Source organism: Opisthocomus hoazin, chromosome 4 (genome assembly GCF_030867145.1).
Source record: "Opisthocomus hoazin isolate bOpiHoa1 chromosome 4, bOpiHoa1.hap1, whole genome shotgun sequence".
Lineage (NCBI taxonomy): Eukaryota > Metazoa > Chordata > Aves > Opisthocomiformes > Opisthocomidae > Opisthocomus > Opisthocomus hoazin.
The window spans coordinates 56,369,941-56,393,729 of record NC_134417.1 but is presented as its reverse complement, the minus strand read 5'-3'; the positions used below and the strand labels follow the sequence as shown (position 1 = coordinate 56,393,729).

Genomic DNA, 23,789 nt, shown 5'->3' with positions numbered 1-23,789 from the left:
GCTTGTTTTTTAGGAAAAAGAAAAACGTTGAGAGCCTATGTGCAACGCTTGCAAATAGGGCCTTCATGCCTGAACCGTGACTTCACCAGCTTTATTTTTGCCTCCCTAAGCTTGATTTCCATGCAGTTTATTTAAATACATAAAAACTATGGAGTTCTATCTCATCATAGTACTTATTCATAGTGACAATTAAATTTGTTGGCTTTCACAGGAACTATCAGATTAGGGAGATAAAGTAATGATGCGTTCTAAGGCATCCAAGTTGTATTGCCCTCCGAAAACACATCCTCAGCTTGGGAAGTTTAGATCCAGTTGAAGCAACACACACAGGTGACCAAGAGCAGGTAGATACTTTCCTAGTAAGAGCTGTCAGTACAGGTACATATTCTGATAACACTTGGCAAACTTGCAGACAAAGTTTAGTGGTTTCAGCAACCTACATGGGCACTAGGAACGGCTGAAACTCTACACTAAAGCCATGCACCAATAAAAGAAATACTCCTGGTAGCTTCTTTTGCAACGGCAGTCTATGCCAGGTACTTACAGGAATGTATCTTTCAGCTAATAAACCTTCTCCAGTTCTCTTTTCCCCCCAAAATCTTGTCTATTTTGACACTGGAAATCCAGGGCAACAACTGGAATTCAGAAAATGTGTTTTATTTCATCAGCCAGTGTAGAGGATACTCAAGTTGTTATAAAGTGATAGAGATTCAAGAATGCTTTTTCCCACTGTGACCTCATGAGAAACAGCAATATACCTAACAGAGTGGATGACGGGAGGGGAAAAATGGACATTATTTCTGCTTCAGTTAGAGAGTTAGGAAGTGAGGGACAGCATTTAAAGTGAGGTGGGCATTGTTGTGCTGAAGAGACATAAATAGAGCAGTAATGAAACACAGCAACTTGCAAAGCCGAAATACATAGTTCTGCTTCAAGATCATGTTTGCAAGAGACACTGCTTTGAAAATCACCATAAAATATTCTAACCCAATACTATCCCATTTCCAAGAAAGGCAGAAAGGAGTACAAGTCACTGTGCTGAGCTATATTTCAATGAGGTTTAATTTATATATCAGTAAGTTTAGATGCTGAAAATAACAAACAAGAAATCCTTGAACTTAGGTGACATCAAATAATAAATCCTTTATGTTTAGTTTGTGATGAAGGATATTTGCAAATAATTAAAACAATTAGCTTATAGCTGCATGAAAAGTCCAGCCAAATCATGTCCAGGATGTCAGCTCTACATAGTACTTTGAAACGCTTGAGTTTCAAAGACAGTAACTCCGTAGTATAAGACAGATGGATTACCGCATCAAAGCACTTAACAGACACTGAGGATGCACCTCTTCAACATGCACTAAATTCCCATTGAAATGGATGGACTTAAGTAGATGCTTAAGTGTTATATGCTGAATTGGAGCTTTATAGATGTGGTCTAGTAAGGTACTTCTAACGATTTTCTTTCCCATGACTCCATATAGTTTGAATTTCTTGATCCTTAGCAATAAAGGGATACCAGTGAAAATTTTATTAAAATTAAAGTTTTGGTAGTGATGAACTAATCATGTGTCTTGTGACATTTGCAATTTCTGTAAGCTTCTGTTTCCGGAGTCCAAGGCTGAAAATAGCAGGTTTTAATACGTACTGAAGTTTTAGCCTTCAGTGCTTTTAAATGTTAACGCCAACAAACTAAAAATAAACTAATAAAATTTAAAATTAGTTGCCTCCAGAACATTTGAGATTTGGAATGTCTGACCTATGAATTCATTAACATCTGGAATTAGGGAAAAAAAAAAGCAAGAGGGAGAGAACTTTCAAATGCTTCAGTGTGATCTAACGCCCCATGGTTCAATAAGCCGTTGGTATCTGCCACGATAATTAATTGTACTTGTGCTTCTCTTCTTCCTCTTGTTAATAAAATAGAAGACAAAATACAACAAAGCAGTTTCATTACTTGTTTGTCCAATCAGTAATCTGCATGAACGACCTGAAAAAAGATGACTCTAAAATGATGACTATCCAAGAAGCTGCCAAACCACACATCCTTTCCCCACTTTGTTTTCCATCTAGTAGCTTTTTCTTGTAATTCAACAGCAAAGGAAAAAAAAAAATCTATTGTACTTTAATGCTTCTTGCGCAATGTGAAGAAAGAACTCAGTAACTTGTTTTCTATTTTCAGCTCTATTATTTGGTCTAATAAAAGTTTCTACCTCTCTGTACACAACTTCCCTTCTTTATATTCTTAAACCATAATGTAAAACTACGATTAGTATTGAAACATTATAGGTATGTGTTATTCTTGTGGCAATAATTTAATTAGCATAATAATACAGTACTATAGCAAGAATTTATGACTAAAAAATGAGCTGAAATTCCTCTGTGGTTCAGCACGCAGGAGCAAAGGAAAATGGCAACTCACACCACTTTTGGACTCCAAGGATTACTGCACCCAAGAAGTAATTTACACACATCCCACACGAAACGGCAGAGCCGTAGGAAATGCCACTCTTTACCACATAGGGTTACATTTGACTGACAACTGCATTCGGCCTGTCTTTTTCCAATTAAGCTCCATCTGTTCCTTGGTTGAAATGGTTGGCTTGAGGCCTCTCAACAGAGCATCCACTGTACATTACTGCATCCACTGCCCAAAAACCTTTCACTGCCAGAAGCCAGGGGATGCTTCCTCAAAGCATGTTATTGGGTAGGTGCAGGGGAGACGGGTGGGTGAGTGGGAGTGGATGCATGCCACGTAAGCATTAGGAGCAACCTGAAAAAGCATGGTTTTAGTAACTTGGACACATCCAAGGAAGGGTTAAGTACCTACAAAATAAAATAAAAAGCACCATTTTTCTTTCATTATATAGTCTGACCAAAATGTTTCTGAAACCAAAACGAAATACTATGTTCCCTTCCACTCCCCAACATACACACTCTAAAATAAATAATGGCCAAACTGATTTAAATGAAATTCAGTAGAAGAATTTGTGCTTGGATGAAAACAGCACATTTGAGCCTGAAGCAAAAGTAAAACCGCCGAGTTATAAACCTCTCAAAGGGAAGGTTTATAATGGCAATGCCAACAGACCCTTAACTATAGTGGAGCTGTTAGGTGCCAACATATAAATAATTTTAGGTTTTGTGGTCACTTACGATAAATTAGATACAGTGCAAGTGGAAACAGTAGGGTTCTGATTCAGTAAACAGTTACGGCCAAGAGTGCATGTTTGGATTTTTAGACAAGTATAGCATAGATTTGGTGCTGGCTCTGAAATGGAGTCTATAAGGGAGGTTTGGACTTTTTTAAGTAGTAAGCAAGCCATATTCTGAATTCTTGAGGGCTTGTAAAATAAAAACTCCTTAACAAGCTTTGCTGCCTACTGTTTCAATCTAAGAATCCTTTAACCCAGTTACCAAAAAGTGCTCCATTCAAGATTGGTATAATTGTCTACTAAGGAAAACAACATACTAACTAAGTGCACATAGTCACATTTAGTGTTAAGAATGGATAAGCACACTAATACAGTGGGGAAAAAGTGCCAGTGACCAAACAGTAACAGATTAATCACCTTCTTCTTTATTAGGTGTGCCAGTTGTTGCACCGCTAGCAGAAATGCCTTCCTACAATCCAGTTTGTTCTAGCACAGGAATGATGCATTTAGGTGATCAAGAATGTTCATTTTGGCCCTGGGAGGCATTTATTGCATTGTTTCACAGCAGTCAAGGCCTGCGCCTTAGCATGATACGTTGAGCAGTGAGGGATGCTATTAGTGCTCTCTGCAGGAACTTCCATCTTGGACAGGGTGTGAGCCCTCTGAGGCAGCCAGGCTTCAGGCCAAGGCTGCTAAGAGGATGATCCATCTCAGGAAACTCTCCTGCTTGCCAAATTCACATCAGCTTCTCATTTAGCGCTTCCGCTACAAAACCTTCCCACTGCCCCAGCATCACCCCTAACTCCCCACTAACATAAATTCTAAGATGAGTATCTGCAGAAATAGGAAAGCTATACACACTCATAGTTTACTCTAACTAGAGCTCTATTAAGACAACGTTTCACATGCTGATAACGCTACTGAAAATTCCGTTCTCCAACTGTCCTCCAACTTTCAAAACAGACAGGAAATCTCTATTCTTCCAGCATACTCGACATAAAATGCCTTATTCACGACAAAAAGCATTTAGCTGCTCCCAGTACTGCTTTTGGACTGCTAGCAATTGTAGCAATTCTGGAAAACAGTTTAATTGGAAAAGTTGGACATCAGAAATCAACGAAGTCTGAAGAGCTAACTATGTATAGTCGTATACCTGTACAGATTATCTACAAGTTAGTTCTATACTGATCTCTGAAAAGTCATGATTTAGACTTTTAGATTTTTAGCACAATCAAGAAATCTAACACAAATGAAACACATGTAGTATGCTCCTCAGACAGAACTAAAAGTCAAAGTGACTTTATCTGTACTCCCACTGGCAAATATACTAAAAGTCATGAGCCACACATTCCCACCATACATTCTCAGAAGGCAAAGGAAACACAGATTGAAAACGAAATGACAGCAAAAATGTGTTATTTCTGACTGCATATTGTTAAACTGTATAGTTACTAACTTACACAGTTTGCAGCAAATTTTATCAAATAAAGCAAATGGATAATAATTACATGACAGATTAGTATTGTTGCCAATGACCTAAATTAGACATTAAAAAGCCTCATTAGTTTACCAACAGTTAAACAGCATAAAGGGATACTATCAAATCATTATGTGGATTTATTTAAAATACGTAAAGGTTTTAATTAAGTGTTACACAGTGTTTCAAACTCCCGCCGTCCCATTTTACTGCAGCCAAATTTAACATTCTTCCACAGTACAGAATAATTAAGTTACAACTGCTTACAGAACTAGGAACAGAAACTGAAGGGTCAGCATTAGGGTGACATTTCCATGCGTTACTCTGCTCCTGTCAGGCCACCCTTTAACTCTTCCTATGAACAGATACATGTTTAAGTTGTCTAAGGTCTAGGAAATTCCACATACTGTGTCCCAGCGAAACTACAGGAATGAAAACGATAACTAAGTTTTCAGGGTTAAAGTTGTAGGTCAAATACAGTGCAGAAAGTCATTTTGTTTTCAATTCAGGTCCTGTGTTGTGTTTGGCATGAAGAGAACTATAGTTAAAAGCTTTTTTGCAGCTCTGGAACCGCATGACTCTCCTCTGTCCTCTGCATTTCAGTAGATCAAAGCAGTGACCCAACAGGACAAAATACCGTTGGACAAACTGAAAGGTGAATGTTTACATAGTTGGTATGCTCACAGCGGAATTCTAAATGCTTATCAACAGTAAAAGGCCATACTGTTTCCCTTACGCTTTTATTTAATCATATAAATCACGGGTTTTTTAAACGTGGTTGGAGGAGGAAGATTTAGGAAATCTTGATATTTCTATGTGCTTTCTGTGGATTACCCAGGAGCAGTCCTGCTAAGGACAAAAGCTCAGGCTATTGAACTGCCTCACAACAGGCAAGACTGCAGTAAACACTGTAAACCCAGAGTAATTTTAGATATTTGTTTAAAGTGCAGAGCAAATACTTCTGCTAGAACATTCTTCTCTTTTTTATTAGCACAACTTGAGAGACTTGTCAAATTCTAAAGATGCACTCCACTACAAGGGAATTTTCTGCAGTGAACCAGTGACTTAGAAATGGCTCTGAATCGTCACATAATATTATCACACATAAATCCCATCCCTGCCCAACTCATCACCACATATTTAAAAAGGAAACACAAGTAGCCCAGAATCCTGGAAATCTAGATGGGGGATCCATCTTCTAGACAGAAGATCAGTTTTCATTCCTACTTCTTGGATTCAGCCATTTAGGGGATCAACATGCAATTTACTTTCAAAGGCGTGCAATACAAGACAAGGGCAGTTGTCCTTGCCTGCAAAGTTTCCTCCATTTGGGCTTTTTTAATTTACTCGTGTAAGTGTTTAACGGGCGTACAAAGCAGTCTTCTTCAACACAGAGTAGTTTGCATGAATGTGTCCTAAGACTTTGGTTCAGGTACTTAGGATGTTAATGTTTCTTCTCCTGTGTCTAGTGTGATATCTGCAGATCTCCCTCGCTGAATAACAAACAAAATAAAATGTGTAATTCAAAGTCTTCAGTGGCCCAATCCACTTAAATAAGTCAGGTTTCTCTGGACGTCTTTCTTTTTATGAATGACGGGAGTTGCACCCACAGACTGAAAATGTCCGTTTAAGGCAACACCAAATTGCAAGTACAACTGCTCTGCATTAAGATTCAGAATAAGTTGCATTTTCTCCAATGGCACCTCCAATGCTTGTAGCTGGTGGGGACTGTCCCCACACTGAAGGCTGCTGTGCAGGCACAGTGTACTCCCAGTTCACTCTGTGCTGTGCTTTCCAGCTTGTACTTGCTGCTCTGGTGTGTCGTGGTGCTGGGCTCGGTGCCGACACTTGTGCCATCCACATTTAGCACAGTATGGAATTAGCAGTAGTCAGGGGGTTATTAAGGTCTGGTACTCATCATCCCCACTGTTGCAAGCACAGGAATCATGCTAGATTTTTTGACTAAATGAAAAATACACACTTTGAACAAAAGGCTCCATTTAAAGAGCAGAAAGAGAGAAAAAGAAGCCTACGAGCATTTAAAACCAAAACAAGTTTTGTAGAAAGCTTCGAAGTCATCACTGCATTCCAGAAACATTTCCAAGCGCCACCTGCAACTCCTTAACTTTAAAAGTTCTCTAGAAGAAGCAATCAAAATTTAAAAAATGAAATTAAATTAATTTTTATTCCCTAGGACTTCTGACAGGCTGAAATTTGAAGATCTTTCCTACTCTGTGTGTCTCAGAACACTTGACATGATGAGCCAGGTATTAGCATTAAAGTAACCACAAGCAAACAGAGCAGCTATTAGGAATGCAGTAACAGCTCACATACAGCCATGGATACTAGAACCAGTTTTACTGAGAAAAGGAATGTTGGCTCTAATTCTGCAGTTATCCCTTACTCTTTCAAAGAGTGCCACAGGGACTTTTAACCTCCATCTGGACAGTTTTCTGTTAACTGTTTTTGAACACCATGTGTGAGACCACAACAGAATTGTAGACATTAGAGATGGAAAAGATCTATTAGATCACGTAGCCTTGCTCCTGCCAGCTGAAGATCTTTCCCTACAGAATAGTTCCTAGCACTTTGCCCAGTACAGTTTAAAGCATGTCAAGATACTTGGCTTCAACCAACTCCTTTGGAAAATTATTCCACAGTGTATGAAGAATGTTGTTAGGAAGTTTTTCCTGGTAGACACAGCATGCATTTTTCTTTCCTTAATAATTTCCAGCCTATTATTCCTGGTTATATCCCATTGGGCCAGACTATATAACTCATCTTTACACCTCCAAATAAACGGAGACAGATATGTTTCCCTACACATTGGTCATTAGTTGGCCAGACTACACACAGTTTTATAGCCAAAATATATGCTATACTTAAATAAAATCAGTCATTCCACCCTTTTAGTCATTGTAGGAACAATTGTCTCCACCCCAGTGAACATTTTTAGATGATACTCTCAACAAATCTGTTTATTCTTCCTTGCCTTCTGCTACCTTTTCATTCTCCATAAAATAAAATACAAAACATAATAGACTCACAGAAGAAAAACACTCTTGCAAAGTCAGCACATCAGTAAATGTACTACCTAACTCTTCCACAACAGCAGCTGCTGCCAACATCATGATTTCTGCACAGGGTTTATACTTCCTCCCTCCTCAGCATCAAAATACGCATTTTGCCAATGTAACATTTTCAAGTTCTTCATTCCTTTCCATCTTTTCTCCAAAAAAAAGAGGTCTATTAAATTAGCTTTACTTTGACAAACGTAAATATTGTTAAATAGTTTAAAACAAGTTATTAGGAATCAGAAGAGTTTTAGGCATCTCAGATTCCAAATTATTTCCTTGTCTTCATTTCAGTTTCCTTAAATAAGTTCACCCAATCCTTCCCTTTTTTCATTACCAGTTACTTCCTGCAGTACTTTTACCTCATTTAAATTTCAGAATAACTCAGTAATGTTTCATACTACCGTTAACATTAAGATTGTACATTGTAATTTCTACTACCATCCCTAGATCACAACTTTTGCAAAAAATTAATGTTATCAGATGCATTGCAAAAATGTGAACACAGAAATTAAGAAACGCGTAAGGAAAGAAAAGATTAGATAAGACATGGAGTGACTGAGGAAGAGCAGTAGTGAGGTGAAAATGCTATGCTTGGTACCAGGAGCGCAGAGAATATTGTGGCCATCCTGAGTATTCAGGCTTTAAAAATAAAGCAGAGAGGCATACATCCAGAAATAACAATGGAGCAAATATTGCTATGCCTTTAGATCTTTTCCTCACCAACAAGAACACCTGCCCTTGAGGTGGACAGGTGACAATTATTAGCTCTAAATTCATGAACCTGCTTTGTCCTGACAGTGTTTCAAGGATTCCAACAGATATTTCAATCACTGCATTAGCAGGCCAAAAAGCCAAAACCAGACAAAACCTCTATACCACTGAATACAAGAGAGTCCTTATTTCATGTCTTCTGTTTATTAAAAAAGTACACAATCTCTCAAATTAGAGTTGTTGAATCAACCAACCAACTCTTCCACTGCCAGAAAGTCGTAAGATCGCAGTTCTCTAAAAGGGCACAAAGCTAAAGAAACAAAGGAGATACAATCTAGGAAAGCCTGTTAAAAAGTAGCTGTGTGAAGGCTTTCCAACAGAACAGAGGTCTATTAATCAGCTTTATTCTGGCAAACATGTTGTTGATGCTTTCTTATTACAATAGAACTTACAGGGTACTAGATGCAATGTTTGAACAACTCATTTTTTGTTATCTAGTCTAGCCTTAAAACATCTTTCAAATCATCTTTGCAAGTATTAGTATGCACAGACTTAGTCTTAACTCCTTCTGCAAGGCTCTCTCCTCTGCTTCCCTAAACCGTTAACGTTCAAGTAAGAGAAACACATTCACTGATTATTCTGTTTGCCTTTTTAATCTCTGCTATTAGTCTCATCATGCCCTTGAAATAAATTCACTTCTCCAGGTTTGAGAAGGTGTCCCTTTTTTTTTTTTTTCTAAGTTCTAACCATGAAATATATCACTCTTTGAAAGGAAATCAAAGAAAAGATCTTCGCAATATTTCTAAACATTCTTTATCTTAGCTCCATGTTAAGTAGAGATTTCGCCATACAGGGAATAACTGTGTAATTCAGTCTTAAAGGACTCACATTTTACTCCATTACCAGAGAGCTGAATTCTCAAGTTTGTCAGTGTTACTACTAATATTCTTTCCATCACTTAACAGTTAGCTGGAGTTTATGGAAGTAGTACTATAAGATGAAACAGTTTGAAATGATAGCTGGAATAGAAACTCCAACCTTTTCTAACCAGCTCCAGCCCACAGTTCCTAAAACAAATGTTTTATTCTACTGTTTTATTACCTTTTTAGCATGCCTACATGCCAGCTCTTATTAACAATTAGCAGTCTGACTTCTTTATTGATTACTATCTTGGCTAAAGTAGACAGTGAGAGGAAAGATCACAGAATTATAGAATGGTTTCAGTTAGAAGGGACCTTATAGATCATCTCATTCCAACCTCCCTGTCATGGGCAGGGACACCTTCCACTAGACCAGGTTGCTCAAAGCCCATCCAGCCTGGCTTTGACCACTTTCAGGGAGGGGGCATCCACAGCTTCTCTGGGTGACCCGCTCCAGTGCCCCACCACCCTCATAGCAAAGAATGTCTTCCTTATATATCTAATCTAAATCTACCCTCTTTCAGTTTAAAGCCGTTACCCCTTGTCCTGTCACTACATGTCCTTGTAAAAAGTGCCTCTCCATCTTTCCTGTATGCCCCTTCAGGTACTGGAAGGCTGCTACAAGGTCTCCCTGGAGCCTTCTCCAGGCTCAACAACCCCAACTCTCTCAGCCTTTCCTCATGGGAGAGGTGTTCCAGCCCTCGTCATTTTCGTGGCCTCCTCGGGACCTGCTCCAACAGGTCCATGTCTTTCCTGTGCAGAGGGCTCCAGAGCTGGATGCAGGACTCCAGGTGGGGTCTCACCACAGCGGAGCAGAGGCGCAGAATCCCCTCCCTCGACCTGCTGGCCCTGCTGCTTTAGATGCAGCCCAGGATACAGTTGGCCTTCTGGGCTGCAAGCACACATTGCTGGGTCATGTTGAGCTTCCCATCCACCAGTACCTCCAAGTCCTTCTCCTCAGGGCTGCTCTCAATCCATTCTCTGCCCAGCCTGTATTTGTGCTTGAGATTGCCCCGGCCCATGTGCAGGACCTTGCACTTGGCCTTGTTGAACTCCATGAGGTTTGCACGGGCCCATCTCTCAAGCCTGTCAAGGTCCCTCTGGATGGCATCCCTTCCCTCCAGGGGGTCAACTGCATCACACAGTGTGGTGTTATCGGCAAACCTGCTAAAGGTGCACTTGATCCAACTGTCCATGTCTACCTATGTTTCATTATGGGATCTCAAGAGCAATACTTACAAAAGAATTTTAAACAGTTCATTCATAACTCCAAAAACAGAAAAACAAATCAAGCTGTCATATCTTTTTGTGAAGTTCCAGCAGAATGTAGTACAACATATTTTGAGCAGAAGAGGAGCTGATATAATTCCAAGAGTCAGTGTAAGGCGAAAAAAAGTTGAAAAGGTAATATCTGAACACTAACAATGCTTACAATGAAGAAAGCATCACTTCAGAAAGAAAAGAAAACATTTCACCCACTGTACTTTAGACAACGGATATTTTGTACACTGAATTAAAAACAGAGAAATGTTATGGCAGCATCAGTGAAAGTACTAGTAAAGTTTGCCCTGGACTGCAAGCTGAGAATCTGTATCATACTTTCAGTGAGATCAGTGGGAGGACAAACTTGACACCATTCTTCAAGGCTAAATTTAGATCCCTTACTCAGTCAGTAGTGTCTTCAGTGCCAACAGAAGTCAGTTTTAAATATGCTTCTGTGATAACGTGTGCTTTAAAAGTCTTTTATACATACAAAGATGCAGAATCCAATCTTCACAAAAAGATAAATTTACTCCTCTAGAATTAAAAAAAAATAAATCTATTAAATAGACACGGATTTTGAAGATGTTTTCTCATTTGTCAAACGCTCACAAAGCTCACAAACCAGGGCAGCACCAGGAATTGTGACACAACTTTCTCATGTGGACCTGCAAAAGATCCTAATCCCAGCGTAAAGCGATTGCTACCTCTAGACAGTATTAGTAGCATAATCTGCATGCAACTACTGGGATGAGAAGTATTTTCCAAAGTCAGTTAATACAAAATAACACTATAGTAACTTGGTGCACCAACTTCTACCTAATGGGTCCTGACTATAAGTTGCAAGTCAATGCTGTAGGCCAACCATATGCAGAAGACAGCACTACCATATTGGCGCACAGGCCCATCTGAAAAAGATCAAGTGAAAATGTTTCAGGGGTAAGGCTGCAAACAAGCCACTGAACTCCGGCACTAATGCTAGGCCTTAAGATACTTCATTTGCAATATCAAGAGAGGATTAAAAGCATCACTATTTCTCCATAAGGTTTAGAGACCGAGCAATTTTCAAAATCTTATTCAGTTTGTGAAATAACTTGTTCGCAGTGCAGATGAACATTAATGTCTATCAGGCAACACCCAAATACCTAAAAACATCAGTGGAATTGTCTGCCAATAACAGCCAGTAAACATGCCTAAAGACCACAGTTTCTTTTCCTCCTCACTGTGTCCCACAAACGTTCTCCTTCACACTCCTGCCAAGTAAATCTGTTGCATTGCACAGCAACAGAATAATACTTGCCAATTTCTAGAGAGCGGAGCATACTTCTCCATTTAGTGTTTTACCTAATGGCCAGCAATGCAGTCAGGACATACAAAAATACCCCAAAGCCTTGACGTGTTAGGTCTTGAAAGATGGAAAGAACAAAGCATAACATTAAAGCTTTTTCTAACACATTTCTCCACATTTCTAGCAACTGCTCACTTTAAACTTGATTTGTTCAGAGCGCTCCTTGGCATTCACAAACACACTGTACACTAGAAAGCTGAGTATCAAGTCTTTCCCGCTCCTTCAGAATATCACTCAATCTACAACTGACACTAAACACCAAGCAATTCGTATTCAGATAAACCACTAACACCAAAAAAGCCATTTATATTCAGACTAGTCAACCGTATATTATCATATTAACCCAGCCTCAGCATTAGCAAAAAAAAACCCAACCCCAAATCAGCTAGGGTTGTTTTGGAACCAAACTTTTCTTTCTTTCTTTCTTTGTATTTATAGCATAGTCGGTCTTAAAGCAAAAACTTACAGGTAAAAACAAATTGCAGATGTTTCCAAAAGATAAGTAATTCCCTCAGGTAAACAACATATCTGGGGGAAAGGGACTGAAGAGAACCACACAGATGATGTCAGAATTGCCCAACTGATAAGTAGAAGGCCACGCTGTGTTTAGAAAAGGATCAGACAGAGATGTAATCCATCCACAAAATAGTTTTTTCTGTGGTTATTTATTCCTGGGCTGATAAGTTATCTAGCTTTATAAACCAAGGACTGATATTTTAGCTGGGGAGCAAGAATCTTGTCTTCCCTGTTATATTCTTCAGTATTGCCTACCCAGGTCTTCCTACTTTCTGTTCACATTAGAATTTGGATACAAATTTTCACATCTAGTGTGTAGCCAAATCCTGCCTCTGTTTTCAGTTAAAAATTAAAAAGGTGGTTGTTTTCGCTCCTCACCCACACCCATCTTTGTAATCTGAAATTCAGGCTAAGCTCTTTCTAGCTTGTACATCATAACTTTGACATACTCTATAAGGCCAAATTCTCTTCTACCCTTTGCATTTTTATTCTCTTTCAGGTATAACTCTCTAAATTACCTCACTACAGAAGGGAAAATAAAGAATTCTCGTGATGCCACTCACATTAATTTTTAGAGTGGATTATTAAAAATGGGTTTTCCTCACCTTCCAAGCCTACAAGTTTTAGAGAAGAATTCAATGATAGTAACGATTAGCTCTGGTTTTGTTTTCAAAACCTTAATTTTACACTTCTGCTGTCCTCTGTCCACAAAATGAAAGACTTCCCTGCTCTATATTATTTCTTACAAGAGACTAAACACTGACGAGATCAATAGTTAGCAACTTCAAGAGTAGGCAAATATCACCCACATTCTTCGACGGTTACAAAAGCAGAGGAAAGCTCTGTTTCTTCTCGACAATGAAACCCTTTCCCCTTTTCTCCTTTTTAATTAATGAAAAAGTAGCAGAACTGCTTAATAGTAACCAAAGAGTCTTTCCCTAACAGAGAGAAACAGATGGAGACTGAAGGGATGTGATTACCTGCATAAAAATAAAACTTTCTGAAAGGTTAAAAGGACCACTGCACCATATCATGTGAAAGCTCAGGTTCTCCAGGTCTAACACAAAAGCATACGCCTATATTCTAAAAATATTCCTAAAATAACATGCATTTCTTTAATGCAATGGAACAAAAAAGAAGAATACCATACATATGGCAAAGAAAAGCAACATATACCAACAAGGGTACAAATTGGTGGCCGAGACTGCAAACAAAGAGACGTGTCCAGTATGAGGTTAATCATTAATGCAGACTTACCTCCAGAAACTGGGGCATCCATGAAAACTGCTCCCATTTTTTCAACTGCTTTGGCTAATTCTTTTGAAACGGCAGGGTCTATAGTACTGGAATCTATTAGCAATGAGCCTTTCTTCACTTTCCTAAAGTAAAGATTAATTATTAAGTATTTGTTGCACAAGACATCTGCAACTATTACCAAGGCATTGGCTTTTCTCAGCATGATAAATACATGGACTCTTTTTGGTACACTAATAAACACAAAGTTTTAAACTCTATTGAGCAATATCTGCTCAATATGTGTACTCCTGAGTATGCGTACTGCACAATTTTGAATGACTCAAAACACAATAAAACCTGAACACAAAAAAGGATGTTCTTCCTAAACACTATTATAGAAAAAATTGACAAAAAATGGTGCACTAGGAAAATCTGCCATCATGCAAGCTTGAGCAATATATCAGATACAGATCATCTAAGATTCATTCTAAGCAGCTGAACTAAATGTTTACACAGCCTAAAATTTCATATATAACAACACAATTTTCTTCCTCTATATATCCAATATCTTAAGTTCTTACCGGAATAGCCTGATTGCATTTTTAATCATTGCTACAATTTCTTCTACATAAAGATCATAACTAACACCACAAAAGCTCACTGCAGATTTAAAGCAAAACACAGAGAAAAATGTTTTCCCCCGATAGCTAGTAAATTTAGGCAGAAGAATTGTATCCCAAACTGTAAAACACAGAAAGTTGTGTATGTGTTTAAAAAAATGCAATTAAAGTAATTTTTTTAATGCCCTCCACAACAAAAAATTGATTATATTTTTATCCTTCTTTCCATTCAATTGCACAGTGATTTAAAGTCCACTGGATCAGCCAACACCACAAAATCAAACAACATAATTTTTCAGTCATAAAAAGGTGAGTAATTTAAAGCTACACGACAGATGAAAACCCTTGGATGCTGTTGGCAGTACAGAGAATTTCACTGAATCAAATTATCCAGATAGCTAGAAGGTAAATACAGTTGTGGACCCCACTGTAGCTCCAGACTCAAATAGTGCCATGTATACAGAATTTGTCCTTTTCCAGAGAAGGGGTGAGCTGCTGCAGTTAGTTTGCAAATGAAAACCAGCGTAGAAGATACAGTACTCCATCATGTTCAGAACAAGGAGCAGCGGCACAGGCTCCTTGGTAGCACAGCAAGATGACCAAGTTAACCCTTAAACTCCCTACAGCATCAATGTTTTCTTCAGTAAAGCTTAAAAAGCTTCAGAGAATGATCAAAGTTAAACCATTCACCAGGGACCAGGTCACTTGGAGTGACAGTTAACCACTACTGTCAAATTACACTTCCTTCTCTCGAACATGGAGGCTGAGAAACTGCAGCAGCACAGAACTGCTTTCCACATCCTCTGTCCCCGCAGTATTTCCACATCTAGGTACTCAAAAGATTAACTGGCTGTATTACATCAGTAAGCACAGCCAGTCGGGTCTTCAAAGCATTGCCATCCATACAATTCTCCCACAGCTGTCTGCCCAGCTTTGCGGGACTGATCCAATTACTCCTCTTCCCTGAAGACTCTAAGCTACGGATATTTAGATCTGCTCAGTCCTACTTTGTGGGGAATTAAACTACGGACAGTAAGGGCAGGAAGCAACTATTACGTTCCATATTGGAAGGAGAATAGAAACTCCCTCTCCTCTATTTAATTTCTAATCACTGCACCTTAATATTGCCCACAATCCATAATCAAAAAAAGCTATCATCAGTTTTAGACAATCTACTGTACTTTTGCCTGCTGTATATTTCCTCCTTTACATTATTAACCTGGATAGCAGGAAGATCCTACATGATCCTCAAAGGTATTCAGTAGCCTTAGTCAGCCTGCTAGGAGCAGTGAACCAGTGGCAAGAAAAGCCTTTTAAATACTATTTATTTTTTAATTTGGCAAGTCCAAAAACTCTGAGTATTACAATTCGGCAAACTACAGGTTTTAGGCTCAGTGGAAATCCCTCCGCCAAAGTTAAAATACACGGTTTCAGATTAAACAGACTCTTTAGATATTCTCTTGTGTAATAAACAGATAATAAGAGTAGAAATCAGTAGAGCCTTGTCAGCTATTCTATGTTAATGCAATTTTATACTATGAGACACAATGGCATCTCTTCAGAACATTTCAATTATGGGATTTCAAGTTAAAGAAAAAAGTATTTGAGCAAATAATTGTTGCCAACAAGTATTCTAGTTATACTCGTCTATAATACATTACAGTAAAAGAAACATGCAACTGAGAAGGTAAATAATAGCCAGTTAAGCTGTCTCAAATTCACATAGATTATGATTCTACTGAAAATAAAATCAAGACTTTAGCCATAAGCCATTCAAAAGCAAGCACAGCTTAAGAGAACTCCTGTAATTAGAAATATCAATAGTGACAAAACAGAGGAGAACATCAGTTTAAGTGCCCTGAAGGCACCACAAGAGTTACAGCAACAGCGATTGTTTGACAAACTGTGTAATGCAGCCTTGAGTAGGAGTGGGAATTCTCCATACTACAGCAAATTCTTACTTCAGAATTCCATTTGCTCCTGTGTAAACTTCTATCGCATTGGGACTAGAAGGCAGCATGGTAATAATTCTGTCTGCTTTTTCTGCTACGTCTGCTGGGGAATCTGTTACCTTTTAAAGAAAAAAAAAATACAAGTGCTTACATATCCTGAAAAAGAAATGTCAAACACGTTTGCTGAGTTTGTTTTTAATATTTGCAGGTCACCAGTCACAACTGAGTTAGGCAAAAAATTAGAACACAAGACAAACTCTGCCCTCCTAATGGAAATGTCAATTAATTGGATCCAGCAACAGAAAAATAAAAAAAAAAAATTGAAAAGGATGTCATGTCACAGACGTTTCTCCAGAAGATCCATTAATGGGGATGCTGCCATCCCACCAACCCATTCATGAATCTTCCGTTCATTATAAACCATGCACCTATACAAAATATTGCTCTACACTGTTTCTAAGGAGAGACAGCACTAAGGATGACAAAAATCTCACTTTTTCCCTTGGCTTATATATAGCATTGGAAGAGAGGAAGACTGAGGAAAAAAGAAAAAAAGGCTTTATGCACCTCTGAACCTGCTCTTAAGAAAATCAGATAAACTAAATTATGATTCTCACAATATTATGGCTGACATTTTCAAAAAAAGAACATTATCAGATCAAGCATACTTCACCAAAAATGGCTGAATATGTTTCAAAATATATTGTTCGCTATTTGTTGTTAAATAAGCATACCTAACTTACCTTTCCCAGCTCATTCTCAGAGGCAGGCAGTATGGTATTTAAGATACATACACTGCAAGTGAAATAGTGACAGCTGAAGTACTGAGTTTTGCCAATGAACTCTAAGAACCCAGAGTTTTACCCAGAAGGCATTTGCCACTAATATTTTTGTCCAATACCACTTTTAAATAATTCATTTCTTTAAAAAATGCATTGTTAATACATTCGTAGTTAAGGGAAAACAGCAACAAAAAACTACAGCTTATTCTGTTATCTTCAGCCCACAAGGATCAAATCTGATTTCACTCATTCAGGTAGTTTTACTGAAAGGAACCGGGTTCCAAGCAGGAAGCAAGACGAGCAGAAAGTAGATTTTGTTTGTGGATAGGGTTTGTCGTATTGTATTTATTTTCTAGTTATTGTTACTGAATGATGAAGAGGAACCTCAATATTACAATGATCTATTCTGCTAGCTACAATGTATGTCTTGGGTTTTTAAACTTTAAGAAATGTCTTAAGCAAAATTTTATATGCAGTTATTAGTCAGTGTGAATAAATTAGAATTTCTGTATCACATGGCTTTAGGGTTAAAGAAACTGCTGTTCAACAGCTACCTCAAAAACTGGTTCCTTTCCATAACGTAGACAAATCAACAAATTGGTGACCTTGTTTCACCATTCGTTATCTATTTTTAACTACAGGTAATTGTTACCATTTTTGTTAGCTTGGATACTAAAGACACTTATGTAAATATATTATTTTTTACATACAATGATTTTGTATGGTCTCAGCATCAAAGAAAGCAAGGTATATACACATTTGTAAGAAATGCTGGATAATATCATGAAGGATTTCTGGGATGTAGCATGATAAACTTCTTGATTTCTGTTCTACTTACTGTAAAACAGAAAAGAGAAGACTGTATACATCCACTGAGCAAAGCTCTCAGAAAAAAAAATAAGTAAAGAAACTGGCATAGACAGGACTTAGAAACATGCAGGTTTTGTTTTGAAAGAGTAAGTTAATACTACACAAAACATCTGGTATAACACACAGTTATAAAAGGAAACATACTCTAGTCCTAAGACAAAGGATAGGACCAACAAATGAGGTAATTATAAGTAGAAAAGCTTCTATACACAATCAGTTAATATTATGACTTACTTCCCCGGAGACCGGAGAGTCTAGCGCTTTATATAGGAGTATGACACCTTTGTCTTTAGTTCTGAGTACCTCTGGTAAGGTTCTGTCCCAAGGTGTATTATTAGATGAGGAGAGAGGAAGTAAGTAGCAAAAAAAAAAAAGGAATTAAAGTGGGAATTGTTATTCTTGGCTTTTTGGTACTGTAACAAATATGATTAATAATCCCAGAGGAAACCTACCTACCTGGTCCAACAAGCAGCATACAAAACAATTTTTTATTTGGGACTTCCTGTCTCAGAAATAAAGTTGAATGATTTGAAAGCTATTAAGAAACATTAAGCATGTGGAATTCTTAAGAATACGTGTGTAACTAAAAAATATACCAAATTCTAATTGCTGATTACTAACATAATCCATACTGGCTCAGAGTAGCAGCCCAGCAAGTTCTGTAAATGTTCTGATGCCAGTTCAAGCAATCTTCTGCAATATGAAACTGGATACAGGAGACTTTTCTTCATACTGTTCATTGGTTTATGCCCTTCCATATATGCTTCTGCTTATGTTTGTTCCAAAATGCTTCCCTATTTTTTCCTTTATGATAAGTCAATCAACAATTCTGTTTGCCTGAAATGCCATTCTCACTGAAGAATGCTCTATTTTTATGCTGCTTTATGCAACAGATTACTTCAGTAACACTCTCAAACTTCCAAATTTGAGATACACTTCAAAGATATGTAAACTGAAGCAAAGCAACTGTGACATAAGTGCATTGGGCTGTGTGAGAAAGAAAGTGGTAACTATGAGGAAGGGGAAAGAGACAGTGCGGTGTGGAGGCAGCCTACTTGCTCACAGCACCGTTCAGTATTCTCCCTTGTTTGTAGCCTTTCAGCTTCTTCCAAGTTTCACCCCAAGTGGTTCCGTATGCTCCTGCTCAGCCAGTTTTGCCTTACTACTCGCCATCAGCAGGCAGGTGGCTGCCTCCTGATGTATACTACCTCCCAGCTCTTTACTTCACAGGCTCAAGAAAGTGGAGTCACAGAATATGAAGACTTAAGATCAAATATCCTTCATCCTCCACACACCTTAGTAGTAACACTGACTTTAAACAACTGACATTTGACAACATTTACTGTCTCTTGGGGGGCATGTTTTCACCTCTGTAACACTCCTGATCATTTTACCCTAGCAGCCAGACCAAAGCGAAAGCAGCCCTAGGAGCCCAATGTTCCTTCTACACTAGCTTCTACAATGCCCCCTGGAGCCACAAGTTTCTAAGTCCTGAAAAAAATGCTGGGGTAGGCTTTACACCTATAGATCAAGAAGAGGAAGTTATGTTCACATATTTTCTTTAAGTGTGTTTTATTTGTATTTAAGCCTACCCATGTATTCTTCTAGTGATTTACAATCTTAAAACTTAGTTTTGGCTTTATTTTTAAAAGCATTACAGTTCACCTTTAATATCATATGTTAAGTCTTGCAGTGGATGCCAAGGATTCTATTACTATGACAATCAGTTATCCAAATGGGCAGCCACAGCAAAGAGGTCCCACTGCAGAACATGAATTAAAACCACACCTAATTGTTTAAAACAGACTTCCTTTCCATTTGCCCAGCCTCCTACTCAAGACAGGTCTGGTTCATGCCTGAGGGTCTCAGCTGCTTTAACAAAATAAAAACAGTAGCTAGGAAAACAAGCCAAAAAGCTTACTTTCCCACTTAAGGCCAAGATTCTGTAATTATTCAGGAGGAGCTGTTAATTATCAACAGGTACATTTTATCATTTTATCTTTCAGGAATCTTGACATTACCTCATTATTTAAAACAGCTGCAATTAGCTCGCATAGCTTAGACTTTCAAGTCATACAATGCCTCTATCTAGATCTACCTACAATTTCCGTGCCACCACTGGAAAACTTCCTCCTATCCTCTACACTGTCATATCAGACTACTATTTTTGCATTAGTTTCTCCTTACGTTAGTATAGTACAGTTTCTACTGTACTGTAGAAACTAAAGAATATACTCAAGTAAGCAACTACTGTAGCTTTGAAGTATGTCAAAACATTCAGATACGTTTCAGACACTTAAAAAAGACAGCCCCAACCATCTGAGAGACTGGGTGTATTAACAGATCAACAAAAGCAATAGCACTGACTGGAAGGGGGCCAAGCTTTTGCACGTGTGTGGCAGGAAGGCAAACCTCCTTAATGTGATCAATTTCCTTCCCTCCTTTTTCCTTTTCATTCCTTCCTCTTCTCTCACCATAACCTTCCTCATCCCCAAGAGAACAGCACTTAAATGATTAGATTTTTCCCCTGCTCCTGAGGACTGCAGCTTGAAGCAGCAGGAAAGCTTGTATGTCCCTATAACCCTTACAGCTATGCCAGCAAGAATTTTTAACTAGGGTCATCTAATCTGAAAAGGTCAAAGTAGGAACCAGATGAAAAGCAGCCCACTGGCCATCTAGACCTGGAGGAGGGGGAAGCAGGAGAAAGACGGACGTGAAAGAACAGGCCATCAACCTACTCTCATAAAAACGGGAAAAAAAACAGCTAGAGAAGTCCAACAAGGCAGCAGTTCTGGCTAACAGCATGAAAGTGACTTAGGGTAGAATCATGACTTTGCTCCAAGCTAAACCTCCCAGATTCAGGTTGTGTTCACTAAGCTGTTTTAGTTCCAATTTTGATCTTAACCAAGAAAAAAACAGATTATTTAAAAGTATCGCATGCAAGAACCATTCAAAACATACAGTTATTGCTGGAATAAAGAAAGTCTATTACTATACCTGAGCACCCAAGTCTTGAAATTCTTTGCAAGCTTCTGGGAACACATCATATGCAATAACTGGATATCCGTGTTTTACTAGGTTTTTTGCCATTGGATTTCCCATGTTACCCAGCCCAATGAATCCAACTGGGGTTTTGGAAGCCATTGTCCTAGAACACACTGATTTCAAAACAATATTAATCAATATATTTGTATTTTAGAATAATGCATAACAATGACGTAACAAAAGCTATCACGTAATCTGTTTGCACTAACTTAGGCAACTTAAATAGTTAAACTGAAAAAGGGCAGAAATGTGATTCCTATTCCACATAATTTAGATTATAGCTCACACTGGGCCACAAATACCATTCCTGAATGATATTATACATAGCAAATAAAATTATTTTAATTAGAAAAATGTGAGTGTTTCAAAAAAGTATATTAATAATCAAACTTGAGCAACATCCCTGAAAGCTGAGGTCTGAGCTTCAGTCTGAGAGGAGATCGAACACAGACTTAAAATACGCAGGCTTGTCTCTGTGCCTAAATAAGAAACTGGAAATGCAAAATCAAACTCTACATATATTTTACAGACTCCTTATTCGCAAGTTTGGTTGCAGCCCTGGGATTTAGCACCTGTTCTCTAGAAATGGACTGAGGCTGTCACTTTACTTCATGCAGCCCCTCACAGATAATTAGTGGACTATTCTGACCCTGCACCCAGATATCAACCACAAACCTAACAGTCTCACTAATAAATCATTGCCAGTTCCTTGAGTCATGTAATCACCTGCACTATAATTTAAAAGCAAATACTGAAAACTAGAAAAAACCAGAGTATAAATACGAAATGTGAAGTCTTTACAGGAATAACCACCATATTCTACTTGCTGTGCTACCAAGGCAGAACTACAAAGCATAATCTACATCCTACAGAAAACACTACAGCTTCAGTCAGTTACTTTTTACAAGTAGTTAGCGAGTATCAAATGCTGGACAGTAAATAGCGCTGCAGGCATCCATCTACCACAGTCACTGCCTCATCACTCTAAATACTCCTAATCCAAAGGCAGCACAATTTGGCAGTGCCAAGATTTGCTGATTGCATAAAATAATTTCTCTTTTACAGTAAAGGAAAAAGTTCTGCAGAATGAATACTAAGGCATGTGGCAACTAAGCAGCAAGAAACAGGGCTGACTATAGAACTACTGCAACTCTGAAGTGCACAGACAGAAAATGTGCCTAAGCTAGATCCAAACTCTAAGAGGTCTCCATGCTTAGCAAAGAATCCTCTCTAGGCCAATAACACTTGATTAATCATTTTAAAGCCGTCCTGAGTCTAAGCTCCTTCTTAGCCAGCAATGGTCATGCTCTTTCATCTGCAGCACTATTTTGGAAGCGCCACATTTAATAAATCTGGTTCGTTGAGAGAACTTTGGTCTGAGACAGTTTCCACAGACGCCTGCAGCAATGACATAGCTAGAGAAGCGGCACAATTTAAAAGAAAACTGCACTGGGAAAACGCTTAATGTAAACTGAGATAAGTCAGGAAAAGAGCATATTGCTTTTTTAAGAAGTGCTAGATGTCACATCTAGGAAACAAATTAACAAAGCCTAAAACACCATCATCAGCCATAGTAATCATCTTGGAGTCTTTTCTTCTCATAGTTTCTATGAGTCAGTCTTCCCCAATATATCACTTACACTAACCTAAAACTGCTCCTTTTGCTAGTCCAAAGCTTCCATCTTCCTGTGGAGGTTCAACTCCTGGTTTTCAGCATTTTTCTCTCTCTACCCCTTAACAGCAGTGGATCTCATTTACCTTGACTTCAGTAAAGCTTTCAAAACAGTCTCCTCTAGTATCCTGGTAGACATAGGGCAACATATGCACTGGACTGCAAGACTGCCTGATGGAAGAAATATTGTCTGGACTGTTGATCTTCAACAACAGTGACCACTGGTTCAAAGACCAGCAATAGCCTCTTATGTGTGATGTTCCTCATGGGTCAATACTGGGGCCACTGCTGCTTAAAAATTTCATCCATGACTGTGATGACAGGACATTAAGCATCCTCAGCAAGGTCACTAATTATACCAAACTGGGGGAAATGGCAGAAAAACTGCAGGGGAGGGCTACCATTCAGAAAGACCGGAGAAATGGGCCTCAAGAAGTTCAACAAAGACAAACACAATGTCCTGTACTTGGGGCAGGAGACGTCAATGCAGGCTGAGGGCTGGCTAGACAGGTTGCAGCTCTGCTGAAAAGGACCTATGGATTCCCCTAGACAACAGTTGAGCCTGAGTCAGTAGCGCATCCTTGCAGCAAAAGGTGAATTACATACTGCCCTACGTTAGCAAGAGCATAGCCAACAAGTCAAAAAAATCAGTGATTCCACTCTACGCAGCACAAATACACAAGAGATGTGATCACACTGCAGACAGCCCAGTAGACATCAATTAAGATGACTGAGGAGCTGGAGAATATGGCGTATGAGCAGAGGCTAAGGGAACTGTCTTTGCTTAGCCTGGAGAAGCAAAGGTTAATTGCAGTCTTCCACTACCTATGGAGCGGGAGGGAAGAAAAGTTACAGAGCAAATGAAGCCAGATTCTTCACAGAGGTGCACAACAATAGGACATGGGTAAATGGCCAAAAGCTGCAGGAAGGGAAATTCCGGTCAGAAATAAGAAAAGCATCCCTGATGAGGAGAAAGGTTCTGCACTGTAACAGGCTGCACAGAGAAGTGGTGGAACCTCCACCCTTTGAGCAACCTTGGAGCACCCTGAGCAACCTGATCTAGCTTTACAGTTAGCCCTGCTTCCAAACCTCAGTTTTCCTTGTTTCTGTGAGTTCCAAGTAACCTAATCAGAAGCACAAATCTGGCT

The 23,789-nt window shown here is 38.7% G+C and overlaps 1 protein-coding gene across 1 annotated transcript in view; it reads right to left on the bottom strand.

Moving 5' to 3' along the window:
• The window catches only part of HIBADH (3-hydroxyisobutyrate dehydrogenase), an 86,840-nt gene that overhangs the window by 57,233 nt on the left and 5,818 nt on the right, over positions 1–23,789 (bottom strand). Inside the window, exons 2-4 of the mRNA XM_075419092.1 lie at positions 20,922–21,082; positions 16,282–16,391; positions 13,722–13,843 (exon numbers count right to left, since the gene is read on the bottom strand). Of these exons, the coding sequence (XP_075275207.1) occupies positions 13,722–13,843; positions 16,282–16,391; positions 20,922–21,082 (393 nt within the window). The remainder of the gene's footprint in view (positions 1–13,721; positions 13,844–16,281; positions 16,392–20,921; positions 21,083–23,789) is intronic.